Source organism: Capra hircus, chromosome 26, assembly GCF_001704415.2.
Source record: "Capra hircus breed San Clemente chromosome 26, ASM170441v1, whole genome shotgun sequence".
Classification (NCBI taxonomy): domain Eukaryota; kingdom Metazoa; phylum Chordata; class Mammalia; order Artiodactyla; family Bovidae; genus Capra; species Capra hircus.
Window position 1 is genome coordinate 44,486,795 of NC_030833.1, and position 22,376 is coordinate 44,509,170.

The 22,376-nt window shown below is 38.2% G+C and overlaps 1 protein-coding gene across 4 annotated transcripts in view; it reads left to right on the forward strand.

Annotated features, from left to right (window-relative positions):
• Nucleotides 1-19,735, forward strand: part of PRKG1 (protein kinase, cGMP-dependent, type I) — a 1,377,467-nt gene extending 1,357,732 nt beyond the window's left edge. For all 4 annotated transcript variants that reach the window (XM_018041139.1, XM_018041140.1, XM_018041138.1 and 1 more), the window contains 6 exons: nucleotides 1,087-1,228; nucleotides 3,097-3,260; nucleotides 12,247-12,369; nucleotides 12,452-12,514; nucleotides 13,727-13,793; nucleotides 15,279-19,735. In XM_018041139.1, coding sequence (XP_017896628.1) covers nucleotides 1,087-1,228; nucleotides 3,097-3,260; nucleotides 12,247-12,369; nucleotides 12,452-12,514; nucleotides 13,727-13,793; nucleotides 15,279-15,377 — 658 coding nt within the window. In that variant the 3' untranslated portion in view covers nucleotides 15,378-19,735. The remainder of the gene's footprint in view (nucleotides 1-1,086; nucleotides 1,229-3,096; nucleotides 3,261-12,246; nucleotides 12,370-12,451; nucleotides 12,515-13,726; nucleotides 13,794-15,278) is intronic.

Below are 22,376 nucleotides of genomic sequence, written 5' to 3' on the forward strand. Positions count from 1 at the left end.
TCTGAAGGAGATCAGCCCTGGGATTTCTTTGGAAGGAATGATGCTAAAGCTGAAACTCCGGTACTTTGGCCACCTCATGCGAAGAGTTGACTCATTGGAAAAGACTCTGATGCTGGGAGGGATTGGGGGCAGGAGGAGAAGGGGACGACCCAGGATGAGATAGCTGGATGGCATCACTGAGTCGATGGACGTAAATCTGAGTGAACTCCGGGAGATGGTGATGGACAGGGAGGCCTGGCGTGCTGCGATTCATGGGGTCACAAAGAGTCGGACATGACTGAGCAACTGAACTGAACTGAACTGAGCACAGGAAATAGATATGTCTGTCTTCCTGGCAGAAGTTTCAAACAGAAGAATGCATAGGGACTTCGCTGGTGGTCCAGTGACTTGCAGTCTGTGCTCCTGATGTAGAGGGCTCAAGTTCGATTCCTGGTCGGGGAATTAGATCCCACATGCTGCAACTACAAGTTCAAATGCCACAACTAAGACCCAGCACAGCAAGCTATCTAACGAAATAAATATATTAAAATAAGAAGAATACTTAGATTGTGATATGCTCTTAACAGTAGCATTGTAACTCATTTCCAAAGTGGTTCTTTGAAAACATTAACTTTTATTCACCTTCTCAGGAATTATATCTGTTATTATTTAGAAAGATTCAAAAAGTAAGCTAAGAATAAATATGACTATACTAATACTCTCTTCTTTAAAAAACACCCCTTGGTAGACAGGGTCTGAAATAGGATTTGCCTCTCTTCTGCCTACCTCTCTGTAACTGTGCCTTTTTAAACAGTAGTGGGTTGTTGGGGGGAATCCAACATGAAACATGGTAAATGGCTGACCTCTTCTTCAGTGTATTCAGGAAGTTAGATTTAATAATCTGACTCATAAGAGCAAACAATTCCTTAACTTAACCCTTAACTGGTTTTTAAAACCCAATGCAGTGTTAGCCATATGGCATTTGGACAGCAGGGCATTGGTCTTTGGGGTCAAATTTTGACATAGGAATAGAGTGAAATAAGAAATTCAAACTTATTAGACAAACTAATTTCTTTCATACTTTTATCCCCATTTTCTGTATCTCAGGGGGTCGTTTGAAGATTCTACAACCAGATTTTATACAGCGTGTGTGGTAGAAGCTTTTGCCTATCTGCATTCCAAAGGCATCATTTACAGGGACCTCAAGCCTGAAAATCTCATCCTAGATCACCGAGGTTATGCCAAACTGGTCAGTATGTTTCACACATGGTTTCTGCCTGCATTTTAAATACTAGTTTTTGAAGCTGTGTCATTTGTGAACATTACAATCTCATTTTTCTTTTAATATATAATATTTTAAAAAACAGATTTCAGCATTCCTGTTTTCAGCTGACTCTTCTTTCAAGTTAATAAAGTTATGAGAAATTAAATTGGCTAGCTTTGAATGCCAAGCATTGCCAAGAGCTTGTGTCCCATTCTGCATTCCTCCTGGCAGCATGTCCTTGACACGCTTGTCGTTGTTGGTCTTTAATGTCAGCCATTTTAGTGAGCAAGTAGTGTCTCAGTGTAGTTTTAGGTTTCATTTCACTAATGGTTGGGGACCCTGGAGGCTCAGAGGTTAAAGTGTCTGCCTGCAATGCGGGAGACCCGGGTTCGATCCCTGGGTCAGGAAGATCCCTTGGAGAAGGAAATGGCAACCCACTCCAGTATTCTTGCCTGGAGAATCCCATGGACGAGGAGCCTGGCAGGCTATAGTCCATGGGGTCGCACAGAGTCGGACACGACTGAGCTACTTCACTTCACTTCACTTCGCTTGAATTAATAAAATCCTGGCAAAACACCCTTAAATAGGTGTTAGTCATGCTCAATCACATGTATCCTCAGACCCGGAAAAGCTTCATAGAAGTCCTTTTCCTAGCTGGCTTTCTGACATCCAAGGGAATAGGTATCTGTCTAATGGAGAATCATCATTTTAGCTTTAAGAATATTGCTATTGTGGCAGCCCTGGTGGCCCGGGGCTTGGGAGGCCCGATCCAGGGGACGCGGCTTTGATCCCTGGTCCAGGGGATCCCACATGCCATGGAGTAGCTGAGCCCATGCAGCGCAATTACTGGAGCCTTTGTGTCCTAGAGACCGTTCTCTGCAACAGCAGAACCCACTGCAATGAGAAGCCCGCACCTCACAACTAGCGAGTAGCCCTTGCTCACCGCAACTCGAGAAAAGCCTTCACACAGCAATGAAGAACCCCTGAACTGCAACAAAGACCCAGCACAGCCAAATAATAATAATGATAGTGGGAAAAAATGGGTTTTACAGGCAATGTTATCCAGTCCATGTTAGTAATAATATTAGTAATAATAAAATTGGTCAAGAGCTCTAAAGATTTACTGTAGAAAGGAAGTTCTCTTATTTTAAAATGCATAAATTTTGTAGACTTTGCATCTTTCAGTCCCTGATTCTACTTTTCAAGTTTTTGGAATTTTTATTCAACCTATGGTTTTCAAAGAAATTTATATGCCATTAATAAGTAATTAATGGCAATTTATTATTTGTATTCTCAACCAGTTGCTTTAGAAAAAATAGGTTTTCTGCATTTGAGGCTCCTCCTTCAAAGTTTTCTAGGACAATGAAGACTACATTTCAATTTTATCTGTTTCCTAAAGGCAGAGTTATTGGTTCCATAACTTTGTTATTCAGCTCCTTCAGCAATCAAAATAGCTTCTCATTTAATAGTAAATGAATTGTCAACTTCATTAAATCCAGTAGATATCTGGACAATATGTCCAAGTAAAGGACAAATTATTTGTTTATGCCCCAATTTCAACTGGCATGAAAGAAAGAAAAATGGAAAGTATTTCTGCAAAGAAAGGTTTGCCTTTATCTTCGATGATGTGAATTTTATCCTATGTTAAGATTTCCACTTTTCCTGTTGAAACTGAACTGATCAGGAAGGGTTTGTTTGAAATATAGAGATGAGTCCTTTTAGAAGACAGGACTACAATAGTTTGCGTCCGTTTTTATTTTATGATTGTCATCAGTATACTTCAACAAAGTAACTTTTCCACTTTTAAGCTTAATCGAAAGTGGCTTGAAATATCTTGTTTCTCTCTTTGTAAGGTTGATTTTGGCTTTGCAAAGAAAATAGGATTTGGAAAGAAAACATGGACTTTTTGTGGGACTCCAGAATATGTGGCCCCAGAGATCATCCTGAACAAAGGCCATGACATCTCAGCCGACTATTGGTCACTGGGAATCCTCATGTACGAGCTTCTGACTGGCAGGTATGGACATTGATAGAGAACTGCCGATAAAGATAGGCCAGCAAACAGCCACTCCCTCCTGCCTTTGTCCCTCTGATCAGGCTCTTAAAGTTCTTTCACGGATCTTGTTACCACACTTTTTAATTAATTATGCAGATAACCACAGAGAAGGCAATGGCAACCCACTCCAGTACTCTTGCCTGGGGCCGCTTAGAGCTGGATACGACTGAGCGACTTCACTTTCACTTTTCACCTTCATGCACTGGAGAAGGAAATGGCAACCCACACCGGTGTTCTCGCCTGGAGAATCCCAGGGATAGGGGAGCCTGGTGGGCTGCCGTCTATGGGGTCGCACAGAATCAGACACAACTGAAGCGACTTAGCAGCAGCAGATAACCAGAGATTCTTAAAGCAAAAATTAAAATGAGTCAGATGAGTGCCACAAACTCAACATCAACTCTTGGTCTCATTATTTATATATATGTGAATGTGGAAGGATCTAGTGTCTTTCTGTGAGATCTGAGCCTAGTCATTTAGTCAGCAAGAAAGATGATAGTCATAAAAATATAGTCTGTTTTTCATAGAAGAGAACCTGTTAGCAATTGTTACATCTAATTGAAATGTGAATGCAGATCTGTTGTGTAATATTGAAGTAACCAACAACTAAAAAAGGTACTACAGATACGACCAGCTATAAAACAGATCATAAACTCAAGGAAAAGGAAAACAAATAACAGCACGAAGCCTTGGGCTCGTTCAGCACAATGATTAAGAGGGTCATGGTCATTATGAAGTAAAGAGTTCAGAAGAAGGTTAAATTTGTCCAGGGAGGCTTTTGAAGCACATAGGACTAGCTGGATCTTACAGGAAGAAAAATGGAAAGTACAGCATTTTCCAGGCAGAAGAGGTATGGCTTAAATAGAGGGGAGTACCACACAAAGACAATAATGAGTGCTATACCTGAGTGTTTGGACTCCATCCAGAGAGGCAGTCATTGAAGAGTTTCTGATAAAGGAGTGACATGTGTTACAGTATTTAAGAAAAACAATCTAGTGGTAATGTGTAGAGCAAATTGGAAGGATGGGGAAGCTAGTTTGAAGATCATTCCAGTAATTCAGATCTAAGAGGAAGCATGCAGTGTAGTATAACGAATTGCTTATGAAAACCTAGTAGCTATAGTGAAAATGAGAAAGATGGCACTTTTGGTCTCACCGTTATGAAGATACGATGACTCTATGAAGTGCTTAGAAAGTCTAGAACATAAGAAGCACTTCATTAATTCTAACAGCTACTCCTAGTACTACCATTGCCAGGAATAGTTATGTGGCGGTATTTTTATTTCACTTGTGGACAGTGTATATCACTACTCTTGAAACATTTATGTTGACTTCAAATTAATGGACTTTATTGGTGTTTTCTGTTAATTTTAGATGAAAGATATATAGGCAAAGGTAGCTAAGTAATATACAGGAGAAATTATTCAAAGAAACATAGGAAGAGTTCAGACTAACTGATCTAGAATTTCTCTGTGGCTGTTAAGCATGAGCTCTTTAAAAAAATATATCTTCAAAGACATCTGAGTGTTCATAGATGACAAAAGTTGTAAACCTGCAGAGTTCAGGAACAGTACAAAGCTGAAAATCAGATTATAAGCAACATAAAATCATATATAAGCAACAGAAAATAGAATAATAGCAATGAAAACCCAACCAGGGAGAGAGTAAACAGACTTGGAAAAATAATGGAAAAGGAAAGAAAAAAAAAGAATATATAAATTGTTACAGAAAGAAGATACAGATATCAAAGGAAACAGGAAAAACAACTATATGTCCCCAGCTCTTTCTGGCCTCATGAACTGCCCGGCTCCTCTGTCTGCTATGGATATGAGGAGATGATTACCAATGTGATAGGAAGCATACTCAATTAGGTAACAGAAAACCCACGACACAGACTTGACTCAGGGGATCCTTTTGATCGGCAGTGACCATGGGGAGACAGATTCAGAGTAATAACACCACCATGTGTCCTAGCGTAATTTGCTAGATTCAGTGATAGAAATAATAACATAATCGTATGGGTCTCTAAGCTACAAAAGCATTTCATATACGGGATGGGACTGAATTAAAGTTGGCCTCAACCTTCTCAATAGTACTTTCAGTGCCAAAAGATGGAATATCAAGAGCTATGTAGTTCTGAGAGAGACAGAGTATAACAACTAATTTATCCAAGATTAAGTTATTCTTAAAATATAAAGACAATAAATAATGTGGGTATCCCAGGCCTTTCTTGGAAACACTACTATATGACCAAGTCAACTAAGAGATGAATCAAAATAACTTTGTTTATTAAGCAGATGGAAACATTAAAATCTTTGGCAATCTTAAAAGTTTCAGATGGGAGAGAGAAGGTAAGAAAAACTACAGGCATACTTATTTGTCATCATTCACAATTAGGAATCTTAAGTACCTTTTACAATTGAATTATGTCATTATAAAAGAAAAAACTCCAAAGTCAGTTTATAAAATATTTTTTCTTTTGTTTTTTAATTTTATTGGAGTATAGTTGATTTACAATATTGTGTTAGTTTCAGGTATAGAGCAGTGATTGAATTATACATAAATCTACTCTTTTTCAGATTCTTTCTAATATAGGTTATCACGGAATATTGCGTAGAGTTCCCCACGCTATACAGAAGGTCCTTGTTGGTTATCTGTCTTGTGTATAGCAGGGTGTCTGTTCATCCCACGCTTCTGATTCACTCCTCCCTGCCGTGTTTCCCCTTTGGTAACCATAAGTTTATTCTCAGGATCTGTAAGTCAGCTTCTATTTTATAAATAAGCTCATTTGTTTCTTTTAAAAAAAATTAGATTCCATCTATGAGTGATACACGATATTTCTCTTTCTCTGACTTAACTTCACTCTATATGACAGTCTCTAGGTACGTTAATGTTGCTACAAATGGCAATATTTTGTTCTTTTTCATCGTTGAGGAATATTCCATTTTATAGAATGTATGTACCACATTGTCTTTACCCTTCTGCTGACAGACGTTTAGGTTATTTCCATGTCTTAGCTGTTGTACATAATGCTGCTATGAACATTGGGGTGCATGTATCTTTTCCAGTTAGAGTTTTCTCTGGATATCTATGCCCAGGAGTGTGATTGCTGGGTCATATGGCAACTCCATTTCTAGCTTTTTAAGACGCGCCTACAATACTTTCCTTAGTGGCTACACCAGTTTAAATTCCCACCAACAGTGTAGGAGGGTTGGTTCCCTTTGCTCCACACTGTCTCCAGCATTTGTTGTTTCTAGACTTTTCCGATGATGGCGATTCTGACCAGTGTGAGGTAATACCTCAGTGTAGTTTAGATTGGATTTTTCTAAGGTCTATTTAGGTCTTAACCCAATCAAAAGTGGGAATTTGTTTCTGTGATACAGAGCTGCATGTTTTCCTCCAAGTTTTATTGTGTCCAACATTACAGTTAGGTCTTCGAGCTTTGTGTATGGTGTTAGAGAGTATTGCAGTTTTACATATAGCTGTCTAGTCTCCACAGTACCACATTTTTAAGAGACTGTCTTTATTCTTGCCTTGTCTTTTGTAGATTGACCATACGTGTGTGAGTTTACTTCTGAGTAAAAAATGTTTTCTTAATTTAAGAGACATATAGGAATTAATATTGTTGGTGAACAAGTACATATTGAAATTCAGCATTTCTTTCAGTTTTATCCTCATGTTAACTTCAAGTAAAACTAAATTGAATAGTTTTTTTTTTAATTTTGAAAACCATGGATATATAATAGTCTTGTAGGTCTCTCCATCTACATAGAGAAATGTATGAAATTATCTTTGTAAGTATCTATTATTATTTAAGGGCATTGGGTGATTTTTACTTTTAAGTAATTTATATGTTTCACGTATTGCATGAATATCTTGGACAAAACATCACCTTTAATAAGTGATTTTTGTTGTCTTTCTAATGAAAGTGAAAGTTGCTCAGTTGTGTCCAGTTCTTTGTGACCCCATGGACTATACAGTCCATGGACTTCTCTAAGCCAGAATACTGAAGTGGGTAGCCTTTCCCCTTCTACAGGGGATCTTCCCAACTCAGGGATTGAACTCAGGTCCTCTGTATTGCAGGTGCATTCTTTACCAGCTGAGCCACAAGGGAAGCCCTGTCTTTCTAAGATAAATACAAAAGCAAAAATATAAGCTAGAAAAAACATGAAGCTGTTAACAATAAATCCAAGATGTGGTGGTGCTTCATTTTATAGTGAAAATAAAAACTGGCAGGTTACTTTGACAGCAAAGAGAATATTCAACCATAACATTATATAAAGAGAAAATCCTTAAATTCTAGAATACTAAATAGAACTGAATGTTAATACATTATAAAAAGTTGTTTAAACTGACAGGTAACAGTTAATGACAAAGTAAACAGAAAATACTTATTACACAAAAATAAGCTCAAACGGATTAAAGACCTAAATGTGAGACTGGACACTATAAAACTCCTAGAGGAAAACATCAAGTCCAAAACACTCTCTGACATAGACTGAAACAATATCTTTTTTGATCCATCTCCTAGAATAATGGGAATAAAGCCAGAGACAGACATATGGGACCTACTTAAACTGGAAAGCTAAGGAAACAAAATGAAAAGACAACCCACAGATTGGGAGAAGTTATTTGCAAATGATGTGCCCAACAAGGGATTTAGTATTCAAAATTTACAAACAGCTCATGAAGTTTAACCTCATCAAAACAAACAACCCAATCAAAAAATGGGCAGAAGACCTAAATAGACATTTCTTAAAAGAAGACATACAGATGGCCAAAAATCACGTGAAATCAATATCACTATTCAGTTTGGTTCAGTTCAGTTGCTCAGTCGTGTCCGACTCTTTGCGACCCCATAAGTTGCAGCACGCCAGGCCTCCCTGTCCATCACCAGCTCCCGGAGCTCACTCAGACTCATGTCCACCGAGTCGGTGATGCCATCCAGCCATCTCATCCTCTGTCGTCCCCTTCTCCTCCTGCCCCCAATCCCTCCCAGCATCAGAGTCTTTTCCAATGAGTCAACTCTTTGCATGAGGTGGCCAAAGTACTGGAGTTTCAGCTTTAGCATCATTCCTTCCAAAGAAATCCCAGCACTGATCTCCTTTAGGATGGACTGGTTGGACCTCCTTGCAGTCCAAAGGACTCTCAAGAGTCTTCTCCAACACCACAGTTCAAAAGCATCAATTCTTCGGCACTCAGCTTTCTTCACAGTCCAACTCTCACATCCATACATGACCACTGGAAAAACCATAGCCTTGACTAGACAGACCTTTGTTGGCAAAGTAATGTCTCTGCTTTTGAATATGCTATCTAGGTTGGTCATAACTTTTCTTCCAAGGAGTAAGCGTCTTTTAATTTCATGGCTGCAAAAACCATCTGCAGTGATTTTGGAGCCCCCCAAAAATAAAGTCTAACACTGTTTCCCCATCTATTTGCCATGTCATGATCTTAGTCTTCTGAATGTTGAGCTTTTAGCCAACTTTTTTACTCTCCTCTTTCACTTTCATCAAGAGGCTTTTCAGCTCCTCTTCGCTTTCTGCCATAAGGGTGGTGTCATCTGCATATCTGAGGTTATTGACATTTCTCCCGGCAGTCTTGATTCCAGCTTGTGCTTCTTCCAGCCCAGCGTTTCTCCTGATGTACTCTGCATATAAGTTAAATAAGCAGGGTGACAATATACAGCCTTGACATACTCCTTTTCCTATTTGGAAGCAGTCTGTTGTTCCACGTCCAGTTCTGTTGTTTCCTGACCTTTATATAGGTTTCTCAAGAGGCAGGTCAGGTGGTCTGGTATTCCCATCTCTTTCAGAATTTGCCACAGTGTATTATGATCCACACAGTCAAAGGCTTTGGCATAGTCAATAAAGCAGAAATAGATGTTTTTCTGGAACTCTCTTGTTTTTCCATGATCCAGCAGATGCTGGCAATTGGATCTCCAGTTTCTCTGCCTTTTCTAAAACCAGCTTGAACATCAGGAAGTTCACGGTTCATGTATTGCTGAAGCCTGGCTTGGAGAATTTTGACCATTACTTTACTAGCATGTGAGATGAGTGCAATTGTGCAGTAGTTTGAGCATTCTTTGGCATTGCCTCTCTTTGGAATTGGAATGAGAACTGACCTTTTCCAGTCCTGTGGCCACTGCTGAGTTTTCCAAATGTGCTGGCATATTGAGTACAGCACTTTCACAGCATCATCTTTCAGGATTTGAAATAGCTCCACTGGAATTCCATCACCTCCACTAGCTTTGTTTGTAGTGATGCTTTCTAAGGCCCACTTGACTTCACATTCCAGGATGTCTGGCCCTAGGTGAGTGATCACACCATTGTGATTATCTTGGTCGTGAAGATCTTTTTTGTACAGTTCTGTGTATTCTTGTCACCTCTTCTTAGTATCTTTTGCTTCTGTTAGGTCCATACCATTTCTGTCTTTTATCATGCCCATCTTTGCATGAAATGTTCCCTTGGTATCTCTAATTTTCTAATATCACTATTAGAGAAATCCAAATCCAAACTACAATGAGGTATCACCGCACGCCAGTCAAAATGGATATCATCAAAAAATCCACAAGTAAATGCTGGAGAGGATGTAGAAGGAAAGGAATTCTCCTACACTACTGGTAGGAATTAAATTGGCACAGTTGCTATGAAGAACAGTATGGATGTTTCTTAAAAAACTAAAAATAGAGCTACCATGTGACCCTGCAGTCTCACTCCTGGACCTGTATCCAGATAAAACCATGGTCAGAAAGGATACATGCACCCCTGTGTTCATTGCAGCACTGCTTACAATAGCCAGGACATGGAAGCAACCTAAATGGCCATCAGCAGATGAGTGGATAAAGCAGCGGCAGCGGTGAATGTATACAATGGAATATTACTCAGCCATAAAAAGAATGAAGTAATGCCACTTGCAGCCACATGGATGGACTTAGAGACTTTCATACTGAGTGAAGTCAGAGAAGGAGAAATCTCATGACATACTGAGTGAAGTCAGAGAAGGAGAAATCTCATGACATCCCATGTATGTGGAATAAAGAAAAAATATACAAATGAACTTATTTACAAAACAAAAACAGACTCACAGATTTACTGAACAAACTTATGGTTGCCAGGGGAAAGGCCTTGGGGAAAGGGATGATTAGGCAGTTTTCAACTAATATGTACACACTACTACATTTAAAATGGTTAACCAACAAGGTCCTACTGTATAGCACAGGGAATTCTGCTCAATGTTATGTGGCAGTCTGGATGGGAGGGGATTTGGGGGGAGAATGGATACATGTGGCTGAACCCCAATGCTGTCCACCTGCAACTATCACAGTCTTGTCAATCTGCTATCAGTTCAGTTCAGTTCAGTCGCTCAGTCATGTCCGACTCTGCGACCCCATGAACCGCAGCACGCCAGGCCTCCCTGTCCATCACCAACTCCCGGAGTTCACTCAGACTCACGTCCATTGAGTCAGTGATGCCATCTAGCCATCTCATCCTCTGCCGTCCCCTTCTCCTCCTGCCCCCAATCCCTCCCAGCATCAGAGTCTTTTCCAATGAGTCAACTCTTTGCATGAGGTGGCCAAAGTACTGGAGTTTCAGCTTTAGCATCATTCCTTCCAAAGAACTCCAATATAAAATATTTTTTAAAAGTACTTGCTACAGAAAATAGGGACACAAAACTTAAGGCAGGTACTATCCAACCTTTTTTAAGTAATTCGTTGTTTTCAGCTTTCTCAGTAGAAGGAAATAATTTGAACTGCTGTTAATAAATATGACAGACAAAATAATCCATAAAATGTCTTCCCCCAAGAAATATGAATGAACACTGTATTAGAGTAATTTCCAAGGAAATCAGCTATCAAGTCACATCATCATTATTTCTAGAACTTGGGGAATGTGGTGGAAGGAGTTGACTTTAGTCACTTCTGTATTCCCTGAGCCAGGCACAAAGCCCCAGACCAAGGATGGCTAGGTAAATAAACCCAAAGATTTGGTTACGAGGGATTGGCCACTACGTCCTTTCTAACAAAGAGGAGGTCTTAGGTTAGGTTATCTCTGAAGGCTGATAAAGAAGGAGAAAAGCATAGGAGGAGCACTATTCTGTAGGAGCATTAGTTCAACAAACATTTACTGACAACTTACTCTGTGTTATGCATTCCCCCAGACTCTGGGAATACCAGCGTGGAACTGGAAGAGAAGATGGGTATAAAACAAATACCAAGATGAAGTAGTTACAAAGCACAATAAATGGCAAAAAAAGAGTTCTATAAGAGAGTATGATAGGTGAATCTAACTTTAAGTTCTGGTATTAGACCATTACATTATGTGAGTTGATAATGGTTATGTGATTGGCTGTATTAGGTTGATCACAGTAGGCCTTTCTGAGTAAGCAACATAACACTTGAGCTAAGACTTCGTAAGTGAGGCATTAACCAGGAGGCCTGGGAAGAAACTTCCAGGCAAAATGAACAGTGCCCTGAGGTGGGAGAATATTGGTCCTTCAGAGGAGCAGAGAGAAGACTGGTACGCCTGGATGCCAGTGAGTGAGGGCAGAGCTGGCATACGATGGGGTGGTATCAGTGATGCTCCTGTCGCCCATTCTAACGACGCTGGACTTCGAGTGTAGTCAGTGAGCTTGCAAATGTGAGAAAGGGCCAAAAAGTAGAAGAGGCTCTCTGAATGACTAAGAACAGCAAGCGGGGTTAGTCACCAGCACTCAAAAAGAAATGAGGGGAACAGTGGACAAACCCGACCCATTTAAGGGTTTTGCTAAATGATTTGCTCGGCAAGGTTTCTACGCCGTTTTGCTATGAATCAAGTTTCGTTCCACTACCCCTGTTACTATATGTCTCCAAATAAGAACTGATGTCATTTGTGGAGTTGTTGTTATAACACTGTAACTTTTCTTGTTTAGAAAACTAAATACTATCTCTCTCTTCATATCTGTCATTCTTGCAGCCCACCTTTCTCAGGCCCAGATCCTATGAAAACCTATAACATCATATTGAGGGGGATTGACATGATAGAATTTCCAAAGAAGATTGCCAAAAATGCTGCTAATTTAATTAAAAAACTGTGCAGGTGAGCATTTCAACCACATTGTTTTTCCCATTATGATCCTTTAAAAAAATTGATTTTTTAACAATTATTATTTTATTTTTAGGGATAATCCATCAGAAAGATTAGGGAATTTGAAAAACGGAGTGAAAGACATTCAAAAGCACAAGTAAGTGTTCTTATAACTTATGGTTTAAGAGTTCAAAGAATATTTCCTGAGGCTGATGTTTTTAAGTTAGTGAATATATAACTGATGCAACTAGTCCATAGGAGCATCCGATGAGACAGGCAAACTAGTTAGCCTTGTTATTTAAGATCGTTCTAGTTTTGTCTCAAGGACTTTATTTAGACGCATCTGATCCTAAACAACAGAATCACTGAATTTAGTTTTTCCCAGCTCCTACTAATTAGGACTTTTCCTCTCCAGCATGAAGAAGAAATACATATTTTTAATTCTGAAATTCTATTCTCTACCAGAATATTAAAAACAAAAGTATGCCACCATATATCATGCCTCATTTCTTTAACTAAAACATATTTTTTCAACCATTTCCTAATTGGATGCTATGACGGTGGGAAAAAAAGTACAGAGTACAGTCATTTTTTAAAACAACGCAGCATCTTAAACAGTAGACCTTACCCATGTAGATTAAATGTTCTAAAGCTAAACCAAGATCATACTGGTCTTTCCCTATTGGTTTCTGTAGCATGCAGAGGAAATTCACATCCATACCAAAGGAATGTGTTTCCCACAATACCTATGAATGTCTAAAAAGCCTGCAGGAATTTCATGTAATTATTTGCTAATGATGAAACATTTCAAAGACAACAACAACAACAAAGACCTTTGTGATATTTGGTCCCCATTTTCACAAAAAGCCATACTCAAAGTACCTTCATTGAACCAAAAAAAAAAAAGAAAGAAAATGAGATACAGATACATAGAGACCAAGACAGTGATGTGAAAAGGTTAATTAACTGAGGCTGCCCAGTAACAAAGATGGAAGAATAATTTTCCATCCTGACATTTCATTCCCTGATTCTGCCTTCTTAAAATAACAACCTGTAGGGTACAGGGCCAAGCATATTATGGCATTTATTAAATTATAATGATCATTTTGGAACAAGGTCATGACTGAAATAACTAGAATAAAAAGCAATTGCTATTGGTCTTTAAAATTTTGACAATTAGATTTTTTTTTAAATGCATTCCACTTAATAAGCTAACATTTAAAATCTGCAATTAAATAGAAAACATTATTCTCATAATGAAAATGTTTGCTTACCTGTTTTCCATCAGTCATGGACATCATATAAGTTGTTTTGAGAAGGCTTTAACTGAGGTAAAATGCCTTTAACTATCTATTTTTTCCTTTTTTAGATGGTTTGAGGGCTTTAACTGGGAAGGCTTAAGAAAAGGCACCTTGACACCTCCTATAATACCAAGTGTAAGTAAACTTTCCAGCTTGTAATTGTGTGATACACATGAAGGTATTTGTCAGTCATCAAAGATCTGCTATTTCAAAATTTTTATCCTATGATCAGCTTAAAATATAGGAGAAATAGCAGATTAACAAAATGACACCTTCTAAAATTCAAACTTATAATGTGTTAAATATACAAGTGTTGACAGAAGAGTATAATGAATCTCTTTTTCCACATACCATAAAAACTTTATACATCTTTGCCCAAGAATATATTTACAACCTTATTTAGTCATATTCATAAATTATTTTACATTTCTGCACATTCATGTATTGTCTGTATAAGATGCAAAAGCTCTGTAGTGTGTACCTGAGTCTACTTGGATGAGTCAGGATACTCTGTTATTCTTTCCTTCTGGTTGTGGGTCCACCATGCTCTGTCTCCAAGAGTCCAATCCAAACGGGCCACATCCCAACATTCCCTGTCCTGTGGTTTTTTGTTGAGCTTAGACAGTAGTTCAGCTGCCAGTTTAACAGCTTTCAATTCCTGGCCAATATCGTTTCATTTATGCTCCACATACTTCCTCCTCCTCTGCCCCCATAGTTCTTTAAAGTATTCCTAAGCACAGTTCTTTTCTTTTATTGTTTGATCAGGCTCTAAAAGAAAGACATTCTCTTCTAATATATCAGGTGTTTTGTTAAACTACTAGTCCACAAAGTGAACTAAGTGTTTACACTGTGTTAACCCGAAATAGATTTCAATTGACTGCATTTATATTTTTATTCAATACAGCATCTATCTAATAAAATCTGTTCAGTCTTAACTAATGAGGAGAGGGCTGTTTTGCACTCCTGAGCTCTTCATTTATATACATCCTTTCTTCTGGGACTAATTTAAGATCACTCCTTATACAGAAACAATTGCTGTACTTATCATTTTAATTTGTATGCTTATATTTATGTTTATTCACAAACAAAGTAAAGTACGATGTTAACTGCATTCATGAAGTTTTCTTTTTAGAACAAAGGCAGAATAAGAAACTTTCAGAGGAAAATAAAAGCCTAAAGTATCCTAACTTATACTCACCAGGGGTCTCCTTTTATGCAACAGTAGTATTAAATTAAATGGAAGAATATATATATATATTATGTATGTAAATATATAGAATAGAATATGAAGTCCTAAATATTATAGAATATGAGAGAAACTAAAGTCTGCTTCTTCACCACCTTTATTTATGCTCTGCATATTGAACTGCCAGTAAACTTGTAAGAGTTTATAGAGATGTTTTCTAATTATTTCTTTTAATCACACAACTTATTCTTCCCTAGAGTGTAAACTCTAGAAGGGCAAAAACTATGCCTGTTTTTATTCACCACTGTAATCCTCAATACAAAGGACAATTCCTGCTCATGGTAGACATGCCCAAAATAGCCACTGAATAAGGAATGAATAAAGATTGCTTTTAAAAATCTAGCTTGGAATTCCACTAATACTCTTGTTTACAGGTGGCATCACCCACAGACACAAGCAATTTTGACAGTTTCCCTGAGGACAATGACGAACCACCACCTGACGACAACTCGGGATGGGACATAGACTTCTAATGCATTTCTCTTACCTGCTTCTGCCTTGCTGGAGACAGCTTTTTCTAAGACACAGCTGCCAGCAAACCTGAAGGAAAGAGAGAAGATGAGTGCTCGGGGTCACCATGATGCCTTTGATCGATGCTGCTCCAGTAACTACAGTGGCATTAGGACTTATTGCTTAGATGACAGTAGTGCTCTTTACATGTTTTCTGTTTGAACCTAAATATAGCAGTTGACATGGTGGTCCTGAAGCAAAGCCTTTCACCAGTAAAGAGATGTTCTTCATTGTTGCAATGATCTTGCTTTGCTCTGATTATAATTTGAAAGACTGTAAGAAACACTTCAATCTAGTAAAAGAGTCAGTACCTTGCTAGAATTATCAAGAAGATCAAAAAATAATATATTGGGTACGATAGATTATTATGGTACAAAAACTGGACTCTTCCCTTTCTTCAAGTGAGGGTTGTCGGTTCTGTTACTGCAAGCCGGTGTATATTCCGTACACAAGAGGACCACACATCTGCTGGTCGCAGAGGTCATGTCAAACCAGTGCTAGAAGTTTCATGATTTTATTTCCCAGCAGTGCTGATGACGAGACTGAATGTTCCCTTTCCTTTCTGACAGATTTTAGAAATTGGTATGATAAAAGCACAACTGCTGTGGATTCTGCTGAGAAATTTCATAGCAGGTATATACGTGTTTTCACAGAGGACTGAAGAAAAATCAACATGCATGATATATCTGCTCATTTCTTGTTGATAAATTGGCATGACAGAGTGGGGGAAAAAAAGCAATTCACAAATCATTTCATATTTTTTTAAATAGTGTGCTTAAAGATGGTCCTGGAAATAAATGACTAGCAGCCAATTGGTTTTAATTTGTTACCTAACACACCTTCAAACTGAGGCTTAAAATATTCCCTTTTATAAAAATAAACCCTTACGATAGGGTGGGGTGGAGAGGGATTAAGATCCATCCAAAAAAAAAAAAAAAAACTATATAGGTGCTATGTACATTTTTCATCTGTAAATGTCAGTGTCTGAACAGACAACACAAATTCTAATCATTATATGTGTAGCCAGAGAATCAAGCATTTTCACTCAAGTTATCAAACCAAACTCCTGTCAGATTTCACTTATACAACATAGTCTAAGGTTAAGGGAGAAAGGTGACTAAACGTGTATTTGAACTAGCTTCCTGTCTTAGGCCTGAACCAAAAAAGAAAAGAAAGCACAAAACCATTGATTCACCAGATGAGAAAACTAACTTTATGAGGTCAGGAACAAGAGAAGAACCTGGCCAGGTGCGAGATTACCTTTTTGTCCGTGGCAATATGCGTCTAGTAACATGTGAAGGGAGAAAGGAAGGAGAGAGAGAGAAAGAGGAACCTGCTATCTTAAAAGTAAATTAGAGCTAAATAGAACAGAAATATTACAAATCTGAAATATCATAATAGCTAGGAAAAGATTAGGTTTGAAAATAACAAATTGATTTCATAGAGAAAAGAATTGGCAAAGAGTCGTTTATTGGCAGGCCAGTTGACAACTATTAGGTGTCCTAAGTAGCAGAGCCAACTGGCATTATACCTCCTTAGACAAATGTGTAATTTTATAAGCTGTCATCCTGATTTGAAACTTTGTGAATATGGCATATTAAATAGAAGTTTGCGTCTTTGTTTTAAAAACTCAATCAAATGTAGACATTTCTATAAAACATATGTCCAACTAGATCATTATGTAGTATTCAAGAAGGCATATATTATGATTTTTGTTTGAATTTTTCACAAGAAGTCTTTAGAATATGATATATTATCAAAACAACAATCTAAGAAACATTTGGAGAACAAAAGTACTAAGGGCATATTATATGTAATTACAATAAATTTAAAATTTTGATCTTAATAATATCTCAATAATATCCTCATATTATTGGATTTTTCCCTCCCTTGATCATTTCTCAAAATTGTTCCTCAAGATACCTTCTTCTACAGGTTTTACAAAACAATATTAAACATAGCAATCTAATATCCAGCTATTAATGCTACTTCAGAAGTTTAATATTGCTTTTAATTTGGGCCTTTAAAAATATATAATTGCAACATTACAGTCAATGTTCAGTGATTTTTTTTTTTAAAGACAGTGGTTCAGGCATGCTAAACGTTTGCTAGAAAATGAAATTGACCTAGTCATTTTAAATAAGAGAATCTTCTCCTGCAACTTTTAAAATATCCCAATAGCCCCAGAAATTAGCACTTACTCTGGGTTTGGAACTATGGTTCAAGTCTAAGACAACCAATATGTTCAAGTTTTGCGGAGAAGGAAGACGTGGCATTGAGCCTAATGCAACTGTAGGTCATTTCTCCCGCTTGTTATTGCATCTTTGTTCATTTCTCTCGTGGCACTGCATTAGGCTGTCTAAAGCAATCACCAAAAAAACACAGGTGAACTACATCTCACAAGAGTTACTACGAGAAAACGTTCATCTAATGTTCAACAATGAATTTTAAGGATTTAAATCCTGTCTTAATGATGACACTAGGGCTAAAATTCATGGCTGGCTTCATAAAGCACATCTCACTTTATTTCTGAATTTTTCATGCCCCTTCTCATTTCTTACAAGAACATCCGAAAAAAAAAGAACATCCAGATAAGTTAGAATAGTGCCAACTTGTTTGATCTGTTAACTGAATTTCTTGTTAATATTTCAAGTATGGGATATAAGGGCTTTCTGTGTGTCCTGACTCACAGGAAAACTGAAAACTGCCAAGGAAAGGAACATCGTTATACTTGAGATAGATTGACTACATTAGGAAAAATGATTTCTGGAAATTTGCTATGAATGATTTTTATGTTTTTACCTTCTTTAATATAGGAATCAGATCCACATGCCATTTAAAACAAATTTATTTTTATTATCTTCTTTACAAATCATAATTTTACCTAAAATTACGGGATACGCGTGTGAAGCACACATGTATACTATAGAAATTCAACTACTGAATTTTTCCTGTTTCCTTTCTAAAAGACTGAACTGATGGTGGACTTAAAGAAGTCAGCTACCATGAAAATAAGGCTATTAGAACCGATTGCATACAGTAGAGGTGGTTTGTGCATTCTCCATAACAATGTTTTCTTTCACAATAGGACCACAGACAAATATTTATGTAAATAGATATTTTTGTGTGATATTTTGTGGTACATATAACTTTTTTTAGTGTTTCACAGCATTATTATTTCATTTAATTTGTATGGAATAAAGTTTTTAGGTCCAAGTAGACTTGAATTAATGTCCTGATTGTCAGTATTATTGAAAATTCTGTCAACTGTACTGTTCTTCATCTGTCCCATAGTTTAGAACATGACCTGGCTATCTGGCATTGTTGCAAGTGCCTTAAATTCATGGCATCCTATTAAAAAAACAAATTCGGTGTTATGCTGCATGACAAAGACAAACACACCTCAAAATGTTGTCCTTTCTTAGCTTGCTGCGTTTTACAGTTCTTTCTGCTGACAATTTATAAGCCTTTATTATATAATATTGATGAATTACAGAGATGATGAAGTTGCTCTCTTATTTCTGTTCACTGTACCAGAGCTGTGTATCTGTTAATGAGACACAGCGTCATTTCTGTGAAATGTATAAATGTATGTGCAGGTCAAATTAATATATGACATACTACCAGTCTGTATACAGGTATTCCTGTTTTGCTAAGTTGTGCAGATTCAGTTTTTTAAAAAAAAATCAGTGCAGTCAAATTATGAAATCTCCTTTTTTAGACTCTGTGAAAAACCATCTAACTCAAAAGAAAAATTGGAAAATGACTGCTAACCAAGCCTCATCATGAAACCAATGATAAACAAATGCACCACTCAACAGAACAGGATGCTTCCTCTGAGTTCTTGTATATGCAGATCACTTATAAGGCAAGTTTTCAACAGACCTGGAAAGCCGAACTTTGAAAGTGTGTTGTTAGCCCTCCTCTTTATCTGCCCTTGCATCAACAGACAGAGCTCTGGGGCGTGACAGTGACTCAGAGGTTTGGACTTCCAAGTAAAGGGACGTTTCTTGAAGCATCATCTGTCAACTTTATTTCAATGTATGATGTTTTTACAACTGGTCAGTTCTTTTGTATTCCTACAGCTATGGTATGATTGTCCTCTTACAATTTGTTCTACATGAAGGAGTCCTTTGTTAGTCAGAATGCAACAACTGTCATCTGGTGGTCACTGACCACTTGCACTCTTTTGATGTAGATTAAAAACTTTTTCATAAACGTAACCTGCTTTGATTTGCTCTGTATTTTTCCTGCAGCTGTAATTGCCGAGTGCCTGTTGTATACTTTATAGAGTTGAAATAAAAAAATAATTACTTTTGAACTTAGTTGATGTTTAATTTCAGGCAAGATGCCAAGGGCAGAATTGGTGTATTAATACTGAAAGACCATGTAGTGCTTTTGTAGAATGTCCCTATAACATTGTAGAAAATACTTCTTATAAATCAAATGTCCCTCAAAAAGTGATATATCATCTATTGTTTAGATGCTAAGTTGTGTCTGACTCTTTGGCGACTCCATGGACTGTAGCCTGCCAGGCTCCCCTGTCCATGGGATTTTCCAGGCAAAAACAACGGAGTGAGTTGCCATTTCTTTCTCCAGGGGATCTTTGAAACCCAAGGATCGAACCCGCATCTCCTGCGTTGCAGACAGATTCTTTACCACTGAGACACCAGGGAAGCCTGGTCTAGTACAAAAGTAATCCAACAAATCGGCTTAAAGAATTCAATAAGGTTACCATTAGGCCATCCAGTGTCACACTTAGCAGTTTTCTGTACACAACTACCACACCACCACCATCCCCACTACTGCCATACACTCCTTTTGGGACTGCTGCTGCTGCTAAGTCGCTTCAGTCGTGTCCGACCCTGTGCGACCAGGCTCCCCTGTCCCTGGGATTCTCCAGGCAAGAACACTGGAGTGGGTTGCCATTTCCTTCTCCAATACATGAAAATAAAAAGTGAAATTGCTCAGTCGTGTCCGACTCTTAGCGACCCCATGGACTGCAGCCCACCAGGCTCCTCTGTCCATGGGACCCCCACTCAAATTCTTGAACTAGACTGAGTGCATGCATGCTAAGTCGCTTCACGAGTGTCCAGCTCTTTGTGAACCTACGGACTGTAGCCTGCCAGGCTCCTCTGTCCGTGGACTTGTCCAGGCAAGAATACTGGAGTGGGTTGGCATGCCCTCATCCAGGGGGTCTTCCAGACCCAGGGATCAAACCTGCTACTCTTATGTGTCCTGCATTGCCAGGCGAGTTCTTTACCACGAGCACCACCTGGGAAGCTTGAACTAGGCACACAATCAAAGAAGCAATATATAAGAATATAAGACAGCCTAGGAGGGAATTATTCAATATGAAAAGTAACCTCATGAATCTTTGTCTAAGGTTTTTCACCTGATCCCTCTGTTAAAGTTTACATGCATAAAGAATACAGATTTAATGGAAAACATGATCAAAAAATCAACTCTTCAAAGCTCTGGTGAACATTCTTGGCTACATTACTTGAATGATACACAAATTAAAACTGGTTGGAACATAAAGTTTCTCTTAATCTAACTGCCTTTGGCTTGTTGACATCATATTATCAGTGACAGTGAATTGAAACCTGTTTGTAATGAAAACTAGAACTTTAGCTTTCTCAGACAGGCCCTCCCCAGAAGAAACTTTAAAAATACTGTCACGGTAGCACATTCAGTAGTTTCATTTTTTCCTACAAACAGAACTGAACTGTAAGTTTGTAGTATTCATCATTTTTAAGTTCTATTATTTTCATGTACTTTTCTAAGAATGATCTTCTTTGATTCCAGAAAATTATTTTGTTTGTACTAATCACACAGTTTTTGCAGAGGCACACAGATCAGTCCTCATGATCATGAACGGAATTGGAAGAAGAGGATGTTGCGTCCACGCCACTGTTACATCCTGTATGTTAATTGCAACTGAAACAAACGACTGAACTGCAATGCAATGCGGGAGACCTGGGTTCAGTCCCAGGGTCAGGAAGATCCCCTGGAGAAGGAAATGGCAACTCACTCCAGTACTCTTGCCTAAAAAATTCCATGGATGGAGGAGTCTGGTGGGCTATAGTCCATGGGGTCGCAAAGAGTCGGACACGACTGAGCGACTTCGTTTCATTTCGTTTAATGTGTCCCTATAAGCCACAAAGTCTGGCCACAGAGTTCATAAAAATTAATAGGCTGATGATATATATTCTAAGACAATGTTTTCCAAACATCAATGGCATAAAATATCTGTAGGAAATATGACAAAAAAACATAAATTGCCAGCAGTATCCAGTTATTTTGAGACACAGTCCAGTAATCTTAATTTATAACAAGCTCCTACCTTATTCAGATGGAAACATTTATATGCATTTACGGAAGAAATGCAGGAAAATATGGCCCATGGGAATGGTAGGATCAAGGAGGAACAAAAAGTTAACAGAGTCATTGAAGTCTAAAGCCTATTCAAATACCCTCAAAAATGTTAAATAATATTTAGATTCTACCTATATAGAGGTCCTTTCCATTTTCCATATTCAAATAGTATATTACCAATAAATTATTTTTGTAATGGAATAATACACATCTTTTGCATGTGTGTGTTGTTAAGCACTTCTATTGGAATACAATTGATCTACAGTTTTGTGTTAGTTTCTGCTGCGCAACGTCAGTCAGCCGTGTGTGTGTGTGTGTGTGTGTGTGTGTGTGTGTGTCCCCTTCCTCTTTAGTCTCGCTCCTGCCCCCTCCTGCCATCCCTCTAGGTCGTCACAGGGCGCTGGCCGAGCTCCCTGTGCTCTAAAGCAGCTCCCTGCTGGCTAGCTGTTCCACACATGGTGGTGTGTATATGTTAGTGCTGCTCCCTCCGTTCACCCCCGCTCCTTCCCACCCTGTGTTCTCAGGTCCACTCTCCATGTCTGCACCTCTATTCTTGCCCTGCAGATGGGTTCATCAGTACCGTT